Raw genomic sequence first — 21,207 nt, 5'->3', positions numbered from 1 at the left:
TTACCCCTTTGAGACACGCATCTGATAATGTGGCCTCTTCGGGCTAAATGTCATCCTCAACTTTCAAACCCCAACTCGACTTCACGCTTCGAATTTTTTTTTTTTTTTTTGAATTTACCTTACGGATAATATTCAACTGTACTGTCCACAAATTTCTATAATTGATTGCGACAAGTCAACACGCCCAAGATGGCTGCTCCTCCCGGAATGACACCGCAGCAAATGGCGGCATTTCAACAACACATGCAACAGCAAGTCGCCACTGAAGCCGCAAAAAGAGGAATGACACCAGAGGCCTTTGTGAAAATGCAGCGAGAACAGGTTGCCGCCGAAGCAGCCAAACATGGATTGACTCCGGAACAATATGTGCAAGGGTTGAGGATGAGGGCTTTACAACAACGTGCCGCCGCTCAACAAGCCGCGCAGCAAGGCCAACCAGGGCAGGCGCAAGCACAACAAGGAGCACCTGGACAACCTCCTCAAGGAGCGGTTCCACAGCAACAGATTCAAAAGCAGGTTAACGTTAATCCCAACAACCCTCCAGACCCGAAAGCTATCGCGTTAGCAAAATGGTTGCGGACACAGGATTTGAAGACTCGCACATGTATCTTGGATGGGCAACGAAAGGACATGTTCAAAGGTATTTATCAGTTACTATTCTGTGGAGGCAATCTCGTTGATAGAGTCATTACCTAGTCAAACGTGCAATCCGAGCCATCGAGTCTCCAGCATATGCAAAAGCCGCAGCCAAGAGCAAAGGGCTCTTACCTCCCGTCACAGATCGAGCATCGGCAGAAAACGTGTTCAAGCTCCTCCCTCTATCATTATTAGCATTACGGGTTACCAAAATAGATCCACATGCCGGCCACAACCACGGCAAAACAAAGCGAGTAAAGGGATTATGGACCGTTAAGATCGAGCAACACCAAGAGACAGATCCAATGATGCACTACGTGTTTTTATACGAAGGGTCTCAATGGAAGCAGAAAGCGATGGCTATTGGTGTGGTTCTTGCCATCTTTGCCGTTGTCTTGTTCCCACTATGGCCTATCGTGTTGCGTCAGGGTGTTTGGTATCTTAGTGTTGGTATGATGGGTTTGTTAGCTGCGTTCTTCGCCATGGCGATATTCCGACTTGTCCTATTCTGTGTCACTGTGTTTGTTGTTCCACCTGGGTTGTGGCTTTTCCCGAACCTGTTCGAGGATGTCGGATTCTTTGACAGTTTCAAGCCTCTGTGGGGTTGGCAAGAGGTATGTGGCTCGCCTCTAACTGTACAACATCTTATAACTGACCATCATTCCTACAGAAGAAGAAAAAGAAAGTGAAATTATCCAAGAAGGCAAAATCTGCCCCTTCAGCTGACGCTCAAGGCACATCTGAGAAAGCCAAAGATACCGCTGCTCCAGCTCCAGCTCCTGCTACTGCTCCGAGCAGGACTGCCCCTGCAGCGACGGACCACTCATCTAAACGTAGCCTTGCAGCAAGCGTTGAGGACGCCGAGGAGTAGTAAAGACCAGTTCAAAGCTTTTCATATATTTTGTATTCCTTCGCGAAACGTGTATGTCATTCCCCAAAAAAGCCATGGTTCCCATTATAAACTGGTACTTTCTCTCATGTGTTTTGCTTGTTTTGTATTCACATTTTCCCGCTTCGGTATGAGCGGCAGGGTATGATCAGCGCGTTTCTTGATTTCTGGTTGCACTATATCAGTTATATTCAGATAATGGTATGTTACTCCAATTTTTCCGTATGCTCGCCTGTATACAGCAACGCATCTATGATCCATGATCACGCCTCGATAATCTATAACGTCTGGATAAGAAGGGTAGTTCGAAGGGGTGTTTGGTGTCTATATGCCTAGATGTGGAACCATTTCAGGTGTTTGGCTAGCGATTCACGCAGAATCTCAGACAAAGTAGCGTGTGGAATAGGTAGTTTATACTATGGTAGCTCATTATGACTTAGAGTAGATATTCTGTGGCTGGTGGCTGGCGATCCATTTTGGCCACCACCATGATGGTATATAAGAGTGTTGAGTCAGGCTGGGGGTCTCGATTGCTCATGGAAGTATACAATTCTGCCTCTAAGGATTAATTGAATCTTGAATAAACATGACAACCCAAAACTACAAGCCAAAGTCTATAGTCGCCCACGACCTCGCAGATTTCATCTGTCGAACCAAAGAGAGAACCACTCAATTCGAGGACGCGGTATCTTCCCCCATCGATCCCAAAAATGGTGGCGACAAGGAAATGAAACAAGAAAATATCCACTCGTTATCAGACTATATCAAGTTCGTCGACGAGTTGGTCAGATGGGTTCCCAAAGTCTCTAGCACCGGTGACGAGCTCATGAACAAACTACTCGTTTTTTACTGGGTTCTTGACCAACTAATTCTAGAACCATATCAGACCAAGATTGCTCCCACAACTGCGAATACTGATTTGACTTGGTTTTCGTATTGGCTTGTTACGTTTGCTTGTGAGCAGGGGAAATGGCTTGACAGTCCTGAATCCGCTGGGTCCGTGTACTCGTTCTATCGAAATGAGAACTACAGTAAGACGGCAGATGAGTGGGAAGAGCCCGAGAATGGCAGAAAATCCTTTAATCACTGGTTTGCGAGACGTTGGAAGGATATCAATAAATCTCGGCCAGTTGCTTCCCCCGGTGAAGATGATGTGATAGTCCATGTTGCCGACTCCATGTTTGATGGTCACTGGGACATTATAGACGGGAACATTAATTTCAAGGAAACACTAGACGTCAAAGGAGTGGAATGGCCAGTGGAGACACTTCTCCGGGGTCAGGTATTGATTACAAGAATGGTAGCTTCATGCACGCCTTTTTGGGGCCGACTGATTATCACCGGCAGCATGCACCTGTTAGTGGGAAGGTAATCGAAGTGAGAAGCATTCAAGATCAGGTCTATCTTCAGGTTTCTAAAAAGTTGGAGAAATCTGGGATCAAAGGGTCAAGAGGCCTTGTGCGTGCACCAGCGGATAAGAATCATCGTCAGGGGCAACGTAAAAACGACTTCTACAGTCTTACGGCCCCGGACGACCCAGGGTATCAATGGTGTCAGACTCGTGGCTTGATTGTCATCCAGAGAAATATGGAAAAGTGGCGGTTCTTCCCATAGGAATGGCCCAGGTATCCTCCGTGAAGATGACAGTAGAAGTTGGGGACAAAGTGAAAAAAGGAGATAATATTTCATGCTTCCAATTCGGTGGCTCAGATGTTTGTATTGTGTTTGAGAGACGGGTTAAGTGGCGTTTAGACCTCAAACCTGGCGAGACAAAGCTAAATGTGAGAGAGAAACTGACGACATTCAAGTAACCATTGCCCTTAGGAATAAGGACAGCCCGCTATGGAATGACCCGATAGGGAGTCGAGGATAAGGGAAGATTCTCCATCCCTATGCAAAGCTGAACTTAGGGCTACGACAACTGCCTAGGTAACCTGGAAGGAATCAAAAATATGGCGTAAAGAGGTAAACACAATCGGGGTCTTATTTTTAATCTTCAGTTCCCTGCCAAAAGACTGTCGACCGTCTTGCAGATATATTATTAGATTGTCAATCAACCAAGAGCATTATCTCTTACTGTCTGCAAGGCCGCAACGACGCTGAGGACAGGTCAGCCTGTTGTAGTGACCAATCTAGTTATTTCACTGATTAAGACCTTGAATCTTTTATTGCTAGCAAAAAGATCTAGTCATACAAAAGGATCTCAAAATACGCTTCTATTTACCCCAGTACCCTAGGATCCGACTTTGAAGCTGACTATAGGCCATGGTAGAAAATTTTGGAATTGCAGTCAGTGCCCTTAGCGCCTTCTCCTTGAACGCTAGAGCTCCTGAAAAATTGTGAAATCGACGCATCGGTCTGTGAAGCTGGTGTAGAATGTCTTGACAAACAGGTCAGACCTATAGGTCAAACTATCGATCATGGAGAACCTGCTAACCGAGATTGGATATCTATGTACAGACGCAACAAATGACTGTGGCGTTTCTATGTGTCTCGAGAGAGCTCGTCCTCCTCTCAAGATGTTAGATGATATTATCCAGGATATTAGAGCGGCAAAGTTAACGCATCGGGAAAAGGTCAAGAACGTTTTCAAGGCCCTATCTTATGACTGGAAGCTGTCTGACGCTTCCGACCTCCTAAGAGGGAACATAGATCGTTTATCTCTGGGATTACTTGTACTGCAGCTGTGAGTTTCGCTATTTTATTTCCTTTTCACTGGCCTTGACGTCTAATAATGCGTCTGAAGTCATGAGACTCGCCGACATGGTATCATGGGGAATGAAAATGAAATTTAGCCCTTCCTGGTATTCTGGTAAGGACCTGTGGGCCAGATTATGGACAAATGGGCTTGGTGACAGTAGTGTGCAGCAGAGTTTGACAGTGATGCATACTGTGCCATCATCAGAGGGAATATGGGATCTTGTTACACGGAGGGATATTGTGGGTATCAGAAATGAATTTATCAAGAGAAAGTATTCTGTGAATACCGTGGACGAGTACGACCGGAGTCTTGGGCTGGTAAGTGACCTCATTTTTCTTCTCCGAAATAAACAGGGTAAAACGATATATCAACCAGGCCTGCCGAAGTGGTCAAAGTGACTTTGTCCGTTTTCTTCTTGATACGGGGGCCGTCAGTCAGTGCGTTAATGATAACGGCAGGTATGCATCCAGAATTGAACATCTTAGATAGCTGTATCTAACTAATTTGTGGAGCTAGAAATGTTCTACTGTATGGTTTGGACGTAGGCGGCCAACTCTTTCTTGGAGTAGACTATTGGGCCATCTATAATCTTCTAGTGGAAAGGTGCTAAATTGAACCCTGCAGAACCTGACTGAAAGGGCCGGAACTTCTGGCATCTCTTTTGCAACCACATCCTGCGTGAAAAGCAGTTTTCCTGGCGATCAATAAGCGATCACTTTCGTCCAATTATAAAGGACGTTAACGAACATGGGCGCACATTAATCTTTATCATGAGCTCGAATCCAAAAAGACAATATCGACTTATTCCGTTGACATTTGAGGAACAAAGCAAACATATCGATCCCACAGGAAGATGGACTAACTTGCCTCCATGCTGCTATAGCCTCTCTGCAGCCACGACGTGAAACACGGTGTCACGTAAGTATTGGAGATTTCATAGGGCATATAGGATCGGTATTCTCAATCTCGGATAGATATAGGACTCCAACGGATATTGCAAGATTATCTGGAAATTTTTCCTTCTGGGTTGACGCTCTGCGGAACAGTGGCCTCGATCCTAAGAGGACTTTAGCGGCAGACAAACAGATATCGAGACATCGGCGATTCTTGTCAACACTGCAGCTTGCAGGGAACCAGAGACGTAAAAGTAAAGTCCCCTGGCAGAGCTACCAGGATATTTTTTTGGGGGGGGGAGGGTTGGATTGATTTGAAAAGAACAAAGGATTGTTACACGAGATGATTTCAGAGTGGAAATACCTACCCCCTTGCCATGCGTATGGGAACATATCAGGGGATATTTTCACATCCAAATAGCGTACTCAGAAGCGCGATAGCAAAAAATTCTCTTGCCGAAGGAAAATCCTGGTCATCCGTGAATTGTGACGTTTCCGGTGGAACGTATCAAGACTGCTTTTTCGATGGACGCAGCAGGTTTTAACGCAGTTCACCCTTCATATCGAGAGGTATATAACAACCAAGAACAATCTTTGGATATTCTAGCCAAGGTTGCCTCTGGAGATCATCACATGGTTGATGGTAATACGGTTGACTGGGAAATCCATCGAAAGTATGTTAACATGATCAAAGCAGCGGCTACATTGGAGTGGAATTGCAGCAGTCGGCTTTTACCCCTGAGAATGCGTTCAACGTATGTATCCGAGAGGACAGACTCCACGACGAAAATGCCAGGGTCGTGGCCTGGTCAATAAATCGTCTTTACTTACTTTACAAGTTGGGCGAGAGGTCAACTCTCATAATGTACAATCTTCGGAAGTTACCTAAGTCCCTAGACAGTAGAATATACTGCTTTAAGGAAATCATTTTAAAAGTAATCAATCCATCTTATATTCATGCTAGCTAGGTAAAAATAGCGAGGCTTCCAAACTGAATATAAATAAATCCTGCCTACAAAACTCTCACTTCTGTTAACATATAAAATATTCATATCGTGACAACCTCCTGGTTTTATAAGAAAATCTTTATAAGATCTCTATAAAAGATCTTTATGTTAGTTTATTACGTTTGCATGTACTGGCAGCAGGATCCCAAGCATAAATAGCTAAGAAATCCTTCCAGAGATACATCCTGTTCGAAGCAAGCAACCATTCCAATATTTCATCTTCCTCTTCTTCCATTTTCGTATTCTACACTTTCGAAAGCTGTTCCCCTCATTCAGATATCCCATTTTGTAAGTATAAACTAAATAGAAACCAGCAGTGTCAGATGCAGCTAGGGGTATGTACTTTATGTAGTTACTACCTAGTTCTATTCCTCCCAATTACCTAGGTAACAACATCAAAATGGATTATGCCACTTTTTCTCTCTTTGCACAGGTTCGTCTTGTTGGGTGCTTTTGTTTGACCTTATAAAATGTATTTATAAAGACCTGCGAGTAGATATCTCTGACTCTAGGTGACTCATATCTTGCAAGGTAGGTCCCCATCAGATCCAGTACAGGTAGCTTAATACTACTCACTAATGATTACCAAGTTCTTTCTGGGCTAAAAGTCTACGGGTCATAATGGATTTATAAAATTTGTACATATCCAATTTTTCAATATTCTACAATCATTGTACACAAAGGGGGAACAAGTCATCATCGTCGGTAACATATCGTGAGGACGGCCATGGTATATGATATAATCAAGCAGAGAGACCAACAATGTAAAAAAAGGCAAATATAAAATACAATTTTCAACAAGAAGCGAAATCAATGAATCAGGTGCCCGTTATTACCGTGATGATGACGTCCCCCTTAAAAGCCAGTGAAGGATCGTTATACTGGTCATTTTTCATCTTTTTGCGGTGGTTGACCCCGTGGTTGTTGTTGTTGCTGTTGAGTACTCACTGGTGGCGGAAACTCAGATGTAGGCGTTGCATCAGCCGTGGTAGTCGGGGCCCCCGTAGCAGAAATATCAGATTGTTTCCTGTGCATGATACTATCGTTCAACATATTCGCCATTTGAAGATGTAAACTCCGCAATTCGGAGCTTCGGCGGCGGGAGTGTTGTTGGTTCGCTGTAGCAGCAGTAGGAGGTGAGGAAGATGCTAATGATGAGGTTGATATAGATGGTCGAGGTAGATGTTTTTGTTGTTGTGGCTGTCGTTGTAACGGAGGTGGCTGCGGTAATTGTGACTGTGGTGGTTGTGTAGATGGTTGTTGGAGATGTCTCCTTTGCCATAAGGGGATATGCCGAAACGCTATGTTTGGTGTTGGGACTGCGGGGAGGGGGACGTTTGGTGGTGGTGCTGGTGGTAAGAATGATAGGTTTGGATTTCGTCGCGTCGTAGCGCGAGGTGAGGTTTGTTGTGATTGTGGTTGTGGCATTATGTATGAGTTGCGCCGACTGGAGTCCTCTCTAGGCGTTTGTGGAGTTCGTGGGGATGATGTGGGTGTTGAGGCTTTGCTTTGGAGGCTAGATGGGTCCTCGGAAGTAGGAGGGTGCGTGCTCCGGTGTGGTAGTTGTATTCGATCTTTCGCTGCAGTAGCTGACGCCTTGGTTGCGCGGTCTTTGGACAAGGCAGATTGAGCGAGATTGCTTGATGGGACTGTCGTGGTTTCCGAAGATTCACCGCTGATCTTTGGTAGCCGGGGTAAAGGACGCCCTCTTTCAGTGACAGATGGAAGTCGAGATTGAGTCAGCTGTGAGGATCTTTGTTGTTGGGGTAGGCGAGGGGTATGGTTTATATCAGGTAACTTATGCTGTTGATAGTATCTTCGCGTGGTAGATGCAGGTGTAGCCGGCTCGGAACTTTCCGTTTTCGTTAAAGAATATTTCCGAGGGATAGTTGGAATAGTTCGGGCAGTAGCGATGGCCGAGCTACTAGTGGTAGTTGTTATTCGACCTGAGATCAATGAATGCCTTTTTTGTGTTGAAGGAATTGAATCTTCTTTTACACCGGCTGGGCCCTGTTCCGAAGCTTTGTCGGCCGCTTTTGATGTAGGCTCTGTCGTAGCCGTCTTCCGCGAAGTGGCATCATGCGACAACGCTGACCGCGAGCTCTCACCGTGGAGTAGAGAAAGTCGTACATTTGGACCAGGAATGCTTGGGTGCTGCGGAGCAGCAGATGTACCCTTCGGAGCAGAAGTATTGGCACTTCCGACAAACGACAGAGGACGGCTAGCTCTAGCTATCTCTCCTTGGCGCTCCAACTGAGTCGCAGTATACGAGGTCAGGGAACGTCGATTCATACTCGCAGTAGTAGGAGTTGAATGTTTGCGCAATCTTCCTGGAGTCGTCGCAGGCGTCTGGACAAGAGTCTCGGCCGGAGGCACAGACGGTGGAGAGGTGGGCGTTGTTCTGCTTCCTTGTGTCGGTTGAGGAGCATCTCGAGGATTTTCAAAAATTATATCAGAATCCCCAAAGCCAGTAGGGATTGTGACTATATCCAAAGGACTTGAGATTGAAAGTCGATTGGTCGCCTTGACTAAACTGGGAACACGGGGTTGCTGCTGCTGGTCTCCCTCTTGATATGAATCCCTCTTAGAAGCTGCCGGGGACTGTCCTTGAAATGTATCGGACGAAGGAGACGGCGGATTAGATTCTATCAGAGTCGATTTGCGACTAGCCAAAAGTCGGGAGCCTCGATGAGCTAGTAACGTATTGCTGGGCACGTCGGAAGCTTCGCTGTCATCTCCTGGAGCGGTTTCCGGGACATGTTTCTTCCCACCTAGTGACTCAATTGTTTTCCTCAACGCGACGAGCCAGCTATTCATCTCCTGGGCACTAGACATAACGACCAGAAACGTCCGTACGGCTCGCCGGGATTCGGCAGTCTGCAAGCCAAACCTGGATAAAAACGTGCGTCCAGATGTGGCAGCAGCGGGCGCGCCATCGTCCGTAGATTTCTGTGATATTTGCAGCACATGATGTTTCCCTGGAATAGAGTCACTCGCAAATGCAGCTGAAGTTGGCCCGAGGCGCATAATCTTTTCCGGTAGTCTGTCATAGTTTCCTTCCCCAGAGTATTGTAGCAAATAACCCGTCGTTACCAACACAAAGATCTTTTTGAGAAATACGATCTGATCAAGCGTGGTGGATCCAGCTCGTCTGACGGGTTTCTTGTCCCTTGCAGCTTTCCCATTCTTTTTCGTAGTATCAGCATCTGCGCCTTCTGCCTCGCCCTGTTGAGAAGGGTTACGGAGATTGGCTGCTTGAGTCGCGTGGATGCGCAAGATAGAATCTGGAGATATATTAGGAACCGCAAGCCGTGCGTGCTTTGACGCCTGAGGGTATGCTTGGAACAACGGCGGGGGTGTCCACGACGAAGATACCTTCGATTTCAGTTCCGGTCTCACCCTCGTACTCTTATTCGGCGTTTCCACATTGAACGTTGACTCTGTCGGGGTAGCTACCTGCGACGACGCATGCAATGTCGAACCTGAAGCTATTGTATGTGCGACAGAGCGAGGGGTGTCCGGAACCGTGGTTGACGGGGTGGTTGACCCACGTCTCTCCCCAACCGCGGGGAGACTGTTTTCCGTCTTCCTTTCTTCACGCAAAGCTTTGTTTCGCGCAAACAGACCCCGAAGACTAGTTTTTGACGCCACTCTCTTCGTCGGCTCTGGTTGCTGTGGTACGCTTTGCGGTTCATTTGCGACGGCTTCTGGGGGTCGGAGGCGTTGAACGCGGGGTTTTTGGAGGACCGGACGTGTGCGCTGTTGCGGCTGTGATTGCGCTTGCAATTGAGGTTGCTGATGCTGCTGTTGAGCAATATCTGTCCGAAGGGCCGCCAGAGGAGGCCCGCGTCGAGGGATCGCTGACTTGGGCGGCGGTGGTGGCGGAGGAGGAGAATTCTGATCCATGACGCCTATGCTACCTGCCCGCAGATGGACATTGGCCGGATGTATTGAAGGAGTATAAGTAGATGTTGAAATGCATGTCCCATTTTCTGTCGTATCAACGAGCTATTCCATACGCCGTAACGGCAACTGTCGCGTGTTAATGAGAGTCAATTGATTCAAGCCATGAAGAGACTGTTCGTTCGCAGTTGGTTTAACGAATGAAGGATTGCGATTGAAGGTGGAATTGGACCTGATCAATAACAATTGCCAATTCAATCTCGACAAAAACTGGAATTGAGTTTCGTCTCTCTCTCCAGTAAAGCTGTTCCACATAAGAAAGCCGGTCGCAGTCAGTACTGTCAGAAATGAACTCCGTATCACAATAATTAATATACAAATAAGCGACAAGACTATGGCAGATGTTGGAAGGAAGACATGAACGAAAACTTTTAGGCCAACTAGAGACGAACACGCAGTTTGGGTAAGGCATCATCGCGTTACCCAATCGGGCCAATCGGTCGTCGAAATTGCTTTCTCGGCCCTCAGCTTCTACATCCTGACCAGTAGTTAGTTACTGTAGGTTTGGTCTGGGCCTTGTTGGGATGTAATTTTGTCTGCGAACGTGGAGGAAACACGGGAACGAAGCACGGGCGGATTCTGCCGCCCGACGACCCGGTACCTGACTAGCCCATCTTACAGATATACAAATACACAGATAGCTACGAAGTCAATTGAGATATAGAACAGGATCGAGTTGGCTTGCGCAGGAGCCACAACTACCCACTATAAGAAGATCTTAATAATCTCCATCTATTGGAACCAGCGCAATGGTAACAATCGACAATGCATACTTAGACCAGACTGGGGACAGATCAGATGTTCCAACTGCTAGTAGGTAAATAAATTACGTGGCGTGCCATAGTTACGCAGTGTCAGAGTGAGACAGTCTGATACAAAAGTCAGCGAGAAATAGAGTATTATGTACAAGCTCGGTATTTCGCTTAACTCGATCTCTTTGTCTACACGAAGCTGGAGTTACTGGGGTACCGAGGACATAACCCTATCAACCTATGGATATATAGAGTAAAGAAATTCAAAAGATCGACTGTGAAATACGGAAAGGCTTCCTCAGTAAGAAGTAGGCAGTAATAATACGTAGTGTATGGGGCTCGTTAGGGCTTGTCTATATACGGAGTAGACTGTCAGCCAGCAGCATTAAGGGCACACTAAACTGTAGAGCTTTTCCGCTTGGATTTTTTTTTTCCCTTTTCGTTTCTTTTTCTGCCTTTTTTCACTCGAATTAGTGAAAATCAACTTCTTAGCGCCAGGGGTAAAGCAAAAGAACTAAGACCCAAAAAGTAGAACGAGAACCTAGGATTTAGATCCGGGCTTGCAGGTGGATCAAGAGTTTCACGTTTCAGCAAGTTTCAAGATGGCTCAGGAAAACTTTCAATCTCGTATTGATTCCATAAACACCATTCAAAGAAGATGCGCTGCTTTTGTGTCGCTCGGACGAACATCTATAAGCAGTGGTGTTATTACTGTGGATAACAGCTAAAATTGTTGAAAATGCATTTTAAGAGTGAAGAGGTGGGTATCTATATCATCATCTAGTATCAAAAATACAACATGCGGGGTCTAACTATATGCCTAGATAATAGACTAGCAGTAGATCTATCGTACAACACTCAACATCTCCTCTACACGGCCGAACTTCTCCCGAGGTTTGCCCTTTGCTTTTCCTCTCTCCTTTTCAGCAGAGTCGATTCTCTGCCAGTCTCCCCATGAAGTCGGCGATAATCCTCTCTGTATGGCCTCTGCTCGTACAGCGTCCCATCCAAGACCCGTGCTGCTTCCAGAGGTCGAATTCAAGAATGAGATTTTGGCATCACTGCTTGATTTATGCGCTTCCCAGTCTGCTGCGATAGAGTCGGCCGTGCCAAAGGCATCCATCATTGTAGATGCAATCACTCCGGTTGGCCCACGCTTGACCCAGCCCGCACAATAAAGTCCAGGCAAATGGGAAATATGTCTATGATCTAGCGGTGTCGTAGTATCTTCCGCGGTGGGAGTAGAACTTGTAACACGGCCGAACCCGTCGTTTGGAATGATACCGCGTCGTCCATCAAATTCAATTCCTAGATGGTCGAACCCCGGCAGCGGTAAAGATTTGTAGCCTATACTGCGAAAAAATATATTACACGGAATATTGACCTGCGCTTGCTGGCCACTCGACAGAAAATGTTGTTTGACCTTGGCATCTGGTACGAATGGGTCGGAGGATGCGAATTCGTTTCGAGTAAACTTTGCATGAGACAACCGGTATGGAAACATTGGTGACCAATGCAAAGAATGGGGAGAAAGCAAGAAGTCAAGAGACCAGCTCTTCTTTGCAGTGCTACGATTGGTCTCAGATCCCTTGGCCAAAAGCTGTATCAGCCGTTTCTGTGCTCGAGGAAGTTTCGCGACTACGTCTTCTGGAGGAAGAAAGTCCTTTGGAATAGCGTCGAATGCGACTGAGGGAAGTTGAAGAAGTTCCCGTATTTCTTTTATAGTAAAGGCGGCCTTTATCCATCAGTACGCAACGGATTGTTATGTCTTGTGGTTGATTCTCACCTGCATTGGCCCGCGCCTTCCAACAACCCGCACGCGCTTGATTTTACTCCTGGATAATTCCTCCAATGCATGCTCCGAAATATCTGTCTTGCGCAAAGCATCCACATCCGACAAAAGTAACCTAGCCACGTCTAGAGCGACATTACCCTGGCCGACAACCACAGCGTGCTCGCCGGCAGTCAAATCGGGAGCGAGGTCGCGGTATTCTGGAAGCCCATTATACCAACCCACAAACGCTCTTGCTGAAAGAACATTCTTTTTGGCGTCCTCTCCAGGAATACCCAATTCGCGATCCTTTGCCGCACCGTAAGCGAATAGAATAGCATCATAATGTGGCTTGAGTGTCTGAAAGGGCAACTGAGAGCCCACAGCGACGTTTCCGATGAAATTGAATCGAGGAGAAGTTGCGACTTCTGTAAACTTTTCTTCGCAGTTCTGTCGTCAAAACTACATTAGCATCACTTCTCTCTCAATAAACGGTACGAGTTAGTCGGAAAGAATACCTTAACCTCTGGATGATCCGGCGCAACACCATACCGCACTAGACCGAATGGCACGGGTAATTGCTCGTACATATCAACTACCACATCACTGACTTTGGAGAGAAGTCGATATGCAGCATAGAAGCCCGCCGGACCGGACCCAATGACAGCTACTCGGAACGGATGATCATGAAGTGTGGCGGTAGATGTGCTGTATCGACTTAGTGGGTATCTAGTCCGTATTTGAGGGACCTGTGATCTCCGTCGTGCGCATCGTGTGCACAGGGAGAGCGTAAGCGATGAATTCATCTTCAGCAAGATTGAGTTGGTTGACAACTGAGCAAGGAGGAAAGTGACGGAAGGGCACGTGTGGTTATCGGCTTATCGTTTATCTTATCGGGTTGCCGCGCCAACGCGCCGAACCAAACAACAATCCGTCATCAGCCCTACTCGCACCTCATCTTCTTGTCTGTCTTTCTCCTCATCTTTCTGCTCTCTGCTGCTGTATCGCTAGAGAATACCATTGCATTTATTCACTCTTTTGTTGAGAATGCAGCCTTCATTCGTTTGATGTTCGACTTGCTGATCACAGAAGTATAGCTTATCGATTAGCTACATTCCTTAACCCCGGATTCTCGCACGCGCATTCTTCATATCATCGCCCATCATGGGTGGATCGTCATCCCCTCCATTCTTGTATGATCCCGTCTCGCAATGGTCTTTTAACGATTATCATAGAGGAAAGCCCTTCAACCCCAAAGCAGTTACTCAAGCGAGCAGAGCCCCTCGGCCTCAGAGGGCCCCTCAGGAGGGTCCGCTGGTGAGTTTCAATCGCCATCCCGACTCGGTATGTGTAATTAAGCACTCCAAAAATTGTGACTTGGCTATGCTAATATGCAATTGTAGTGGGTTGTCCCACGCCAAAACAAGCCTATACATCCTATGAGCCGTCATACCAAAGCTCGGGTGACGCACACAAGAAGAGTCCAACTTCTTCTCCGAATCTTGTCTGTACTCGGAGCAATTGGTATTCTGTTCTGTGTCATTTGCATTAGCCATACAGATGTCGCTTTAGGATGGATAATTCGCGTTGCAGTACGTTGACTCAATATTGATATACATTATAGAATGCTAACATATAACAGCCAAGCGTTGCTATTCTGCATAACATCTATGCCATCTATCATCTTGCTCGGTCTGCCGCTAGCCGACCTGCAGGATCTTCCACCAGTTACCATCTGTTTGCATCCATTATGGATGCTGGTTTAGTTCCCTTTTACGCTTTTACTAGCTTTGTCTCGTACAAGTCATTTCACGATGGTTACTACAACTGGCAGACTCTTTTCAATGATGCAAACATTCAACACTACATTGTCAAATCACTGTTTTATGCTAGTGCAGGCGTCGGTGGTTTGCATCTCATATCACTTATGATTTCCGTCTACTTGGCTATTGTTTTCAGACAGATCACAAAACTACCACCTGACATGAACCCTCTAGAGGACAATTTGACCGCTCGCCCGTCATCGAGGCGAAGCAAGGCCACCAAATCTGATCTCACAGAGAAGAAGCACATGAGCACGAGTACAGTGGATTCGGCATATTTCAGTGTCAAGTCGCATCTAGATGATGTCCCAAACGAAATCCCACAGCCTATCCCATTCATGCACACAAGACAGCAATCATCTACCTCGTTAACATACCAAAAGAGAGTATCTCGCACTTCTGTTCTTCCACATCAACAATCAGGACAAGCTCGTCACAATGGAGACAGTCAACCATGTCGTGCAGCGGCTCGAGGACCGCAAGAGAGCGTGTCCCGGCCCAGATCAATACTTGAAGATGCACCAGTACTTCGTCCAACATCCAGTGGTTATAACCCCAATAGCATTCGATGGAGCAGTCCAGTGCCATCAGAAGCGTCAGCCAACTGGATAGCCTACGAATCACCAACAGATGACGACGATATTGTTCATGAATCTAAACTACCTAGCAGATCTAAGAATGGCACACCGTTCCCAGTGGCGAACGACTGGCTGGGCCCTGTGCCGAAATTCGGCCGTGTTGAAAGTGGTATATCACAGGACGAAGCTCGCGGCGAATATGCCGCTTTGGACACAAATGAGGATTACGACAACGACGCGCACTATGATACTAATAAGGAGAATCTTGAGGAAGACATCACCGAGTATCTCAATAGAGCCCTTGATCCTTTAAGAATGAACCCTCCAACCCCTGCGCCCAAAGAGGAGCCAGGTAATACTAAAACAGGAAGCAGACAGTCAAGTCTTCGACGCGCTGTGCTGGGCGATATTTCAGATGTCTCGGCCGTTCGAAACAGCAACAATGTGACCGACTCCGCTATTGCAGAAAACGCAGACTCTCCTCCTTCAAAGCCATCCAAGTTACGGACTTTTGGTAGTCTAAGGCTCTGGGGAAGCAAATCCAACAAGCCTACTTACGCATCTGTAAAAGAGGATGAGGCTCTATCCAGCGACAATGAAAGCGACAACGAGCCAAATCAACCAGCGAAATTGAGAACACCAAAGCGACGAACCACTCTAACAAAATTGAATACCGAGGATGCCGACCGAAAGGGACGAATTGTCAGTAACTCCGGCATTGACCTGGGCACCTCATTCCACACGGGCATGGACTCGGAACAATACAGCGATTACATATCTGCGCTAGGAGTCGGTCGCAGACGTGATGTCAGTGGGAAAATCGCTGAGGAAGGTCGTGGTGGATTAGTGGAAGTTAAGGAAACACCTGAGATTCCAAAGACGCCGGAGAAGAAGCAGAATACCCCTCGAGCTGCGGGTTGGGCTCGTTTTGCTGGGTTGTGATGATCAACTCGAACGGGTATATGTTATGATCCACCAGATGAAAGGGTGTGGGACAACGATGACATTGGACATATTGAATTTGATGCTATTTGCTATTCTACGCTTGTGGCGTATCGGGAGTTGATTTTTTTTTTTTTTTTTTTTTTTTTTTTGAAAATTGCTTTGGATTTCATCAATCAGTTTCGGATTTGGGTGTATGTTGAGCGATTCGTGTATCTTTCCCTTGTTTGATTTTTCTCTAAACGAAATCATGGATGTGTGACGGAATGGGACTTTCTTTAGGCAGTTTCGTGTAGGTAGTTATCATATTTTAGGTAGTCTGTACAAATATCCAATCATGGTACATTCATCATTCATGGATTGAACGGTTTGTATACTAACACAGTCAAATTCCCCATGGACCTATGTCCTTTCTTTTTCTATATAAGCATATATAGTTAGTGATTCACTCATCCCGACCAACACGCATCTGCCTCGTCTTCCAAGTGATCATTTCTTCTCGTGTCCGTTGCTCAATTTCTTGTTGGAGACGTTCCTCCTCCTCTTCGTCTATCATTGTTATGTAATTGAGTTCATCTTCATTGCTTTCATCTTCGCTGTCCTTGTTGTTGTTCGCCGTAGTAGTAGTAGGAGGTACCTCTTTCCTGCGTATGGATTTATTGACTGCTCCCGTATCATCTTTTGTCTGATCGGTAGTACCAGCATCCTTCACCGCTTCAGAATCAGTCTGCGCTTGCGGCCGAGGCGGAAGCACAGGTTTCCTTCTTACTTGCGCCGTCGCCGATGTTGTTATTGTTGCACCCACTGGCTTCCGTCGCTCATTCTCCTCCTGTTCTCGCTCAATCTGTTCATCCTGCTTGGACAAAGCGGCTTTCTCCTTCTCGAGCTCGGATGCATCTACCTCCTCAAAGCCGATATCTGTTAATACCTGGCCGACTAGGAATTGATAGCGTAAATGACCTGATACGGTATCGCTGGCGTCCATGTTTTCGAGATTGGGAACGCCCCTGACGGGTTGGAGACCGGAGATGTCGACCTCGAGGTGTGTGGCGCGGTAGAGGAGGGCGAGGACAGAGTCGTTTTTGGAATAGATGTTAACGAGACGACCGGCCACGACGGCGCGCATGGAATGCCATTCTGCTGCATCGGCGGGGATGGGTGAGCCCATAAAGATGGCTGAGTCGATGAGACCGTAGGCCCGTCTTTGGGCCAGATTTCGTAGACAGGAGTATATCACACGAGAGCCGAGTGAGTATCCGACTAGAGTCACGGGACGTTTCCCTTGTGCGCCATTGATGAGTGCGTCTGCCAAAACTTCCCCGGCTTTATCGGCTCGGGAGATGGCGACGTTAAACGGGTTTGCAGCTATCTTGGCGAGTCGCATGAGACCGAAAGGAAGTAAAACTGCGCTCATGAGGCCTGCAAACACGGTCCGGATGAGAACTTGATGACTTGCAAACTTCCATGCTGCTGTGGTGACCAATGCGCGCATTGAGTTTCCTAAATTTAGTAAGGCCTCATACTCCCATCGGAGAGCAAAGACTTCCGATTCGGGACCAATGACTCGCCATGGTACAACGATGTTATCCTCTTCAGTCACCCACCCAGTGATACCGATCGTTACCCTCAAGCGATGATCTTCCTTTGCGGCTTCTTTTTCATCATTCAATTTCTTTGCTAATTTCCCTCGTATAGGAACGAAGGCAAAGTCTTCGACTTCACGGGCATATCTATCCATCATCTTGCCAGTCATCTTTCCGCCGTACGCTCCAAACAGACCACCCACCACCACTCCACTACTGGCGAGTGCTCCCAGATAAGAAGCAGCAATGGTTCCACCGAGTCCTAGTCCACCCATTACAGTACCAAGTCCAGCTGCCACCAAAGGCGCAGCAAGACCGCCGGTAATCCCTATAAGGGCCGCCCCAGCTACTGTCGCAATTCCGACTTTCCATTTTCGAAGATTCTGGTTTTCTGCTGCTTTCTTCTTAGCTTCTTCGTCTGCTGTCATTGCTACTGCAGCGTCGAGGAGTCCGCGTGCTATCTTCGCTTCATTTTCGTTTAGATCACTGAGCTGTAGGTCTAATGAGGATGTAATGTGCAATAAAAGTACGCGCGAGTATGCATTGTAATGCTCTAGCCCCAATAGTAGAAGTAATAGAGACCGAAGGATAAGTAATCTTTGTGCCCTGGGTGAGTCTCGAAGCGGAGTATCAAGTGGTCGATATACTTGCTGTAACCGATTTGGATTCTTTTGTTCCGGTTCTGCGGGGTCTTTAGGGAATTTGTCGACTTGAACCTGACCATCTTTGGACTCGCGCTCATTTACAACCTGCCCTACCCGCAGTAATACCGAGTTCTGCCATTCGTCAAAGTACGCAAGGGCTTCTGATCTCGACTTGGGATCCAAACCAACCGCATTTTGTATGGTTTCTTCGGTTTTATCTGATATGGCACCATCACCGCATTTGTTCGAGCCTGGTGTATCTCGATTTTCTGGCACTGGTGACCATTCCTTGGAGACAGGGAGCCCTTCGAAGCTTTCCAATATTGTTTTTCGCATATGCTCCAAGACAACGGAGATAAGTACCATCAAGTCCCCACGTTGGGAGTCAGACAGAAAATCAGACAAGCCATGTTCTTCGTTTTTATTCTTTTCCTTGCCACGATCGGTAGCGTTTGAAAATCGGTCAAGGAATCGATGCGCCATGACAGTGTAAATATTGATGGATTGTTGGAAGAGTCAAGAGAGATAGAGTCGCGAGGTTCAGGCAACATTTGGTCGACGTCACGGGCGGGCCGGATAGCTGTGTGCCAAGACCCGGAAACAACATCATCACAATCAGCTACGACTTTGAACGACGAAAAATCTCCCAGCTGTCCTTGAAGCAGATCCCAAAGCATTCCCATCCCATTGATCGCTCTCGGCGTGACTAGGATATTCGTTCTCGAGAGTTGTCGTTTGGCGCTGTATTTTCTTTCTGCGACCAACCACTTCCTCCTTGGCTAGTGCTTCCTTCAACGCCTCCATGCTTATCGTAGATTCCTTAATTGCCTCGCGACTCTCATCTCGAATGGCCCGAAGAGGTGACACATTCTTCGTATCCACATCTTGTATCGACTTGACGAAGTGAATTTGAGCTTCGAGTGTTCTGAGCATAGAGGTTTCCTCCGCTTTATCGGCCGGTTGTGGAAGCGCCGACAGACGAAGCAGATGGTGAAGTTTATGAGGAGTTATTGATAAAGGGATCGTCGGATCGTGGGTATTGGGGAGGAGACTTCGGACAGACCATGTTGGTTTCGCGAGAAGAGCAGCTATATCTTTGCTTGTGTGCTTTGGAGGTTGTGACGAGTACTGCCGTCCAGGAGTAAACAGTCGCCTGGTCGAGCGCAAATGGCCCAATCGTAGTTGTATTCGAGGCATTGAAATGGGATTGTGATAGAAGAGAATATATGATCTCAACGAAACGAATTGAAGCGCCACGACGAGAATAGAGCAAACTTCTTTACAGTTTCGGCAAGAAACAAGCTGTTGCTCCGGACTTTTTATTTGGACTAGATCCCGAGGAAGTTGGCCAATCATCTTCCACCGGGATTTAGGGGTTGGGGTTAGGGTAGTCATATCTTGAAGTGCTTTGGTGCAAGTGCAATGCTCTTCACTCTCATACCTAGATATAAGAACATTTTAGGAAAGCTATTTGGACACATACCATTATCTCAATAGAATGAACGCCGGCTATACACTTTTTGGATTTGTAGCAACGCAGCATGAAAATGGTTGGTTCCCTATATGACCTGCTAAGAGAGATACTCATCCACCTTGAGAACAGCATATCCAAGCATGGCTCGGTTGCAATCACTCCATACTCCAGAATCCATGATTTGTATTGTATACATTGTAGTAATCAGAAGAGAATCTCGGGTGATATTACCGCCCGAGAAGCGCAAGAATGGGCAACATATTCTCAGCTTGGTACTTGTGATATTTCCAGCCAGGATGCAAGTTATTCCACCAGACACAACTAGACCCATCAGTATTAATGCATGTGGCATCTTGGTAACCATATATGACAGGATTGTTAAGAACGCGAGTCATATACTGGAACGAGTCGTAAAACACGACGGTTGCCTACACGGAGCCAGATTGACATTATCACTGGAATCAGAAGTGTTGACGTACTTACATCTTTATATTCATCGCTTAACCGAAGCAACATGCTGTTCAGACTGTATGTTAGGATTAAAGTAGTGTTATATTGTGTGGTCAAGTATCCGATCCAATTTTGCCGCCGCTCTGCGTGCCTGGATCTACATGAAGTGTTAGAAATCATCTCTGTCGACTCTCGATAGGGCACGCTAAGGATTATGATTTATGAGATTTCAAAATAGCTATAATCATAACATTTGTGATAATAATAAATGACTAATGATTAATGATTTAATCATGATTAATTCTCGCGTGGTAATGAAAATCCCAAGTCCAGCAATTCTGGCAGCGGCGTCTATGATAAGGATCTCGGTGTCCATCTTCCTTGTGTATTTGTATAATGCCCTTCGGCCTGCCTTGAATACCTTTAGCTACCAAATTCAGAGCATGTGCCGGGCAACGGATAAAGCTTATTAACTTACTTGTAACGGAGCTAGGAAATCCGAGTAAAATGAATGGCATAGAAAACTAACAAGATGTGAGCTGAGAGCTAGAAACTATCTACAGGGGAGCTGGCCTGTATTACGCCTGAGCAGGGCTTGCTCCATGGCATGCTCCATCCGGAGTATGCCGACAAAATCCTTTTAGAGTCTTGGATAAAGCCTGCAACAAAGCCTCAAAGATGAAGCTATTCCCACGTTGTGAAACCCATAGAACAAAGCTTCCCAGGAATATCTTTAGTGTTGTGAAATCTCGCTGCCTTTACCCGCTTCATCACCTGGGTGCAAGAATAGCTGCCCAATGCAACCTCTGACGGTAGAACCGTGACATTACTCCGGTTGTAAATAATCATGATTTAGAGGTAAAACTAATGATTATGATTATGAGAATAGGTAAAATAATCATAATCATAATAATTGGCGTGCTCTAACTCTCGAATAAAAGTAGTGACATACGGGGAGTAGTATTCCCCATCAGGTTTGATGCCGAATGTTGTATAGAGCTGATATTGAAACCTGTCGCGGACCAGGAATTACCACTAAGTAGTCAATGTCATCAATGAGGCCGTTATTGACTGAATGTTATGTATAAGCTGAGAATTACA

General features: G+C 46.5%; 7 protein-coding genes across 7 annotated transcripts, besides 1 other annotated feature; 3 read left to right on the top strand and 4 right to left on the bottom strand.

Moving 5' to 3' along the window:
- The first annotated feature begins 129 nt into the window (after nt 1-129).
- TSTA_048850 (translocation protein Sec62, putative) lies at nt 130-1,751 on the top strand. Its single transcript, XM_002485353.1, has 3 exons — nt 130-640; nt 697-1,250; nt 1,307-1,751. Exons 1-3 carry the CDS (start codon nt 190-192, stop codon nt 1,505-1,507), a joined length of 1,206 nt encoding a protein of 401 aa, XP_002485398.1. The 5' UTR covers nt 130-189; the 3' UTR covers nt 1,508-1,751.
- A 360-nt stretch (nt 1,752-2,111) lies between these two features.
- Nucleotides 2,112-4,715, top strand: TSTA_048840 (uncharacterized protein; the record flags this gene model as incomplete). Its single annotated transcript, XM_002485352.1, has 8 exons — nt 2,112-2,712; nt 2,751-2,983; nt 3,043-3,306; nt 3,455-3,490; nt 3,571-3,660; nt 3,931-4,211; nt 4,321-4,543; nt 4,602-4,715. The coding sequence occupies 8 exons, from the start codon at nt 2,112-2,114 to the stop codon at nt 4,713-4,715; spliced, it is 1,842 nt and encodes a 613-aa protein (XP_002485397.1).
- A 2,229-nt stretch (nt 4,716-6,944) lies between these two features.
- TSTA_048830 (peptidase family M20/M25/M40 protein) lies at nt 6,945-10,032 on the bottom strand (the record flags this gene model as incomplete). The annotated part of the gene is made up of 2 exons (XM_002485351.1): nt 6,945-7,007; nt 7,075-10,032. 2 exons carry the CDS (start codon nt 10,030-10,032, stop codon nt 6,945-6,947), a joined length of 3,021 nt encoding a protein of 1,006 aa, XP_002485396.1.
- Nucleotides 10,033-11,685: 1,653 nt separating this feature from the next.
- TSTA_048820 (NADPH-adrenodoxin reductase Arh1, putative) lies at nt 11,686-13,440 on the bottom strand (the record flags this gene model as incomplete). The annotated part of the gene is made up of 3 exons (XM_002485350.1): nt 13,131-13,440; nt 12,628-13,062; nt 11,686-12,576 (listed from the first exon to the last, which is right to left on the bottom strand). The coding sequence occupies exons 1-3, from the start codon at nt 13,416-13,418 to the stop codon at nt 11,686-11,688; spliced, it is 1,614 nt and encodes a 537-aa protein (XP_002485395.1). The 5' UTR covers nt 13,419-13,440.
- Nucleotides 13,441-13,776: 336 nt separating this feature from the next.
- TSTA_048810 (uncharacterized protein) lies at nt 13,777-15,955 on the top strand (the record flags this gene model as incomplete). Its single annotated transcript, XM_002485349.1, has 3 exons — nt 13,777-13,956; nt 14,016-14,204; nt 14,255-15,955. The coding sequence occupies 3 exons, from the start codon at nt 13,777-13,779 to the stop codon at nt 15,953-15,955; spliced, it is 2,070 nt and encodes a 689-aa protein (XP_002485394.1).
- A 124-nt stretch (nt 15,956-16,079) lies between these two features.
- Nucleotides 16,080-16,107: a microsatellite.
- A 108-nt stretch (nt 16,108-16,215) lies between these two features.
- TSTA_048800 (DUF726 domain protein) lies at nt 16,216-18,665 on the bottom strand (the record flags this gene model as incomplete). Its single annotated transcript, XM_002485348.1, has 2 exons — nt 16,216-18,287; nt 18,309-18,665. The coding sequence occupies 2 exons, from the start codon at nt 18,663-18,665 to the stop codon at nt 16,401-16,403; spliced, it is 2,244 nt and encodes a 747-aa protein (XP_002485393.1). The 3' UTR covers nt 16,216-16,400.
- Nucleotides 18,666-18,797: 132 nt separating this feature from the next.
- On the bottom strand, nt 18,798-19,834 carry TSTA_048790 (uncharacterized protein; the record flags this gene model as incomplete). The annotated part of the gene is made up of 2 exons (XM_002485347.1): nt 18,798-19,623; nt 19,767-19,834. 2 exons carry the CDS (start codon nt 19,832-19,834, stop codon nt 18,798-18,800), a joined length of 894 nt encoding a protein of 297 aa, XP_002485392.1.
- Nucleotides 19,835-21,207: the final 1,373 nt, after the last annotated feature.

This window comes from Talaromyces stipitatus, genomic scaffold (genome assembly GCF_000003125.1).
Source record: "Talaromyces stipitatus ATCC 10500 scf_1105507295515 genomic scaffold, whole genome shotgun sequence".
In the NCBI taxonomy this organism is placed as follows: Eukaryota; Fungi; Ascomycota; class Eurotiomycetes; order Eurotiales; family Trichocomaceae; genus Talaromyces; species Talaromyces stipitatus.
Note: the sequence above shows the minus strand (reverse complement) of the source record. Positions and strands in the feature narration are given on the sequence as shown.

Coding starts and splice junctions, on each gene's coding strand:
- TSTA_048850 (XM_002485353.1), top strand. CDS start 190: ATGGCTGCTCCTCCCGGAATGACACCGCAGCAAATGGCGGCATTTCAA. Junction 641..696: donor ACGAAAGGACATGTTCAAAG/GTATTTATCAGT, acceptor GTCATTACCTAG/TCAAACGTGCAATCCGAGCC. Junction 1,251..1,306: donor CTCTGTGGGGTTGGCAAGAG/GTATGTGGCTCG, acceptor TCATTCCTACAG/AAGAAGAAAAAGAAAGTGAA.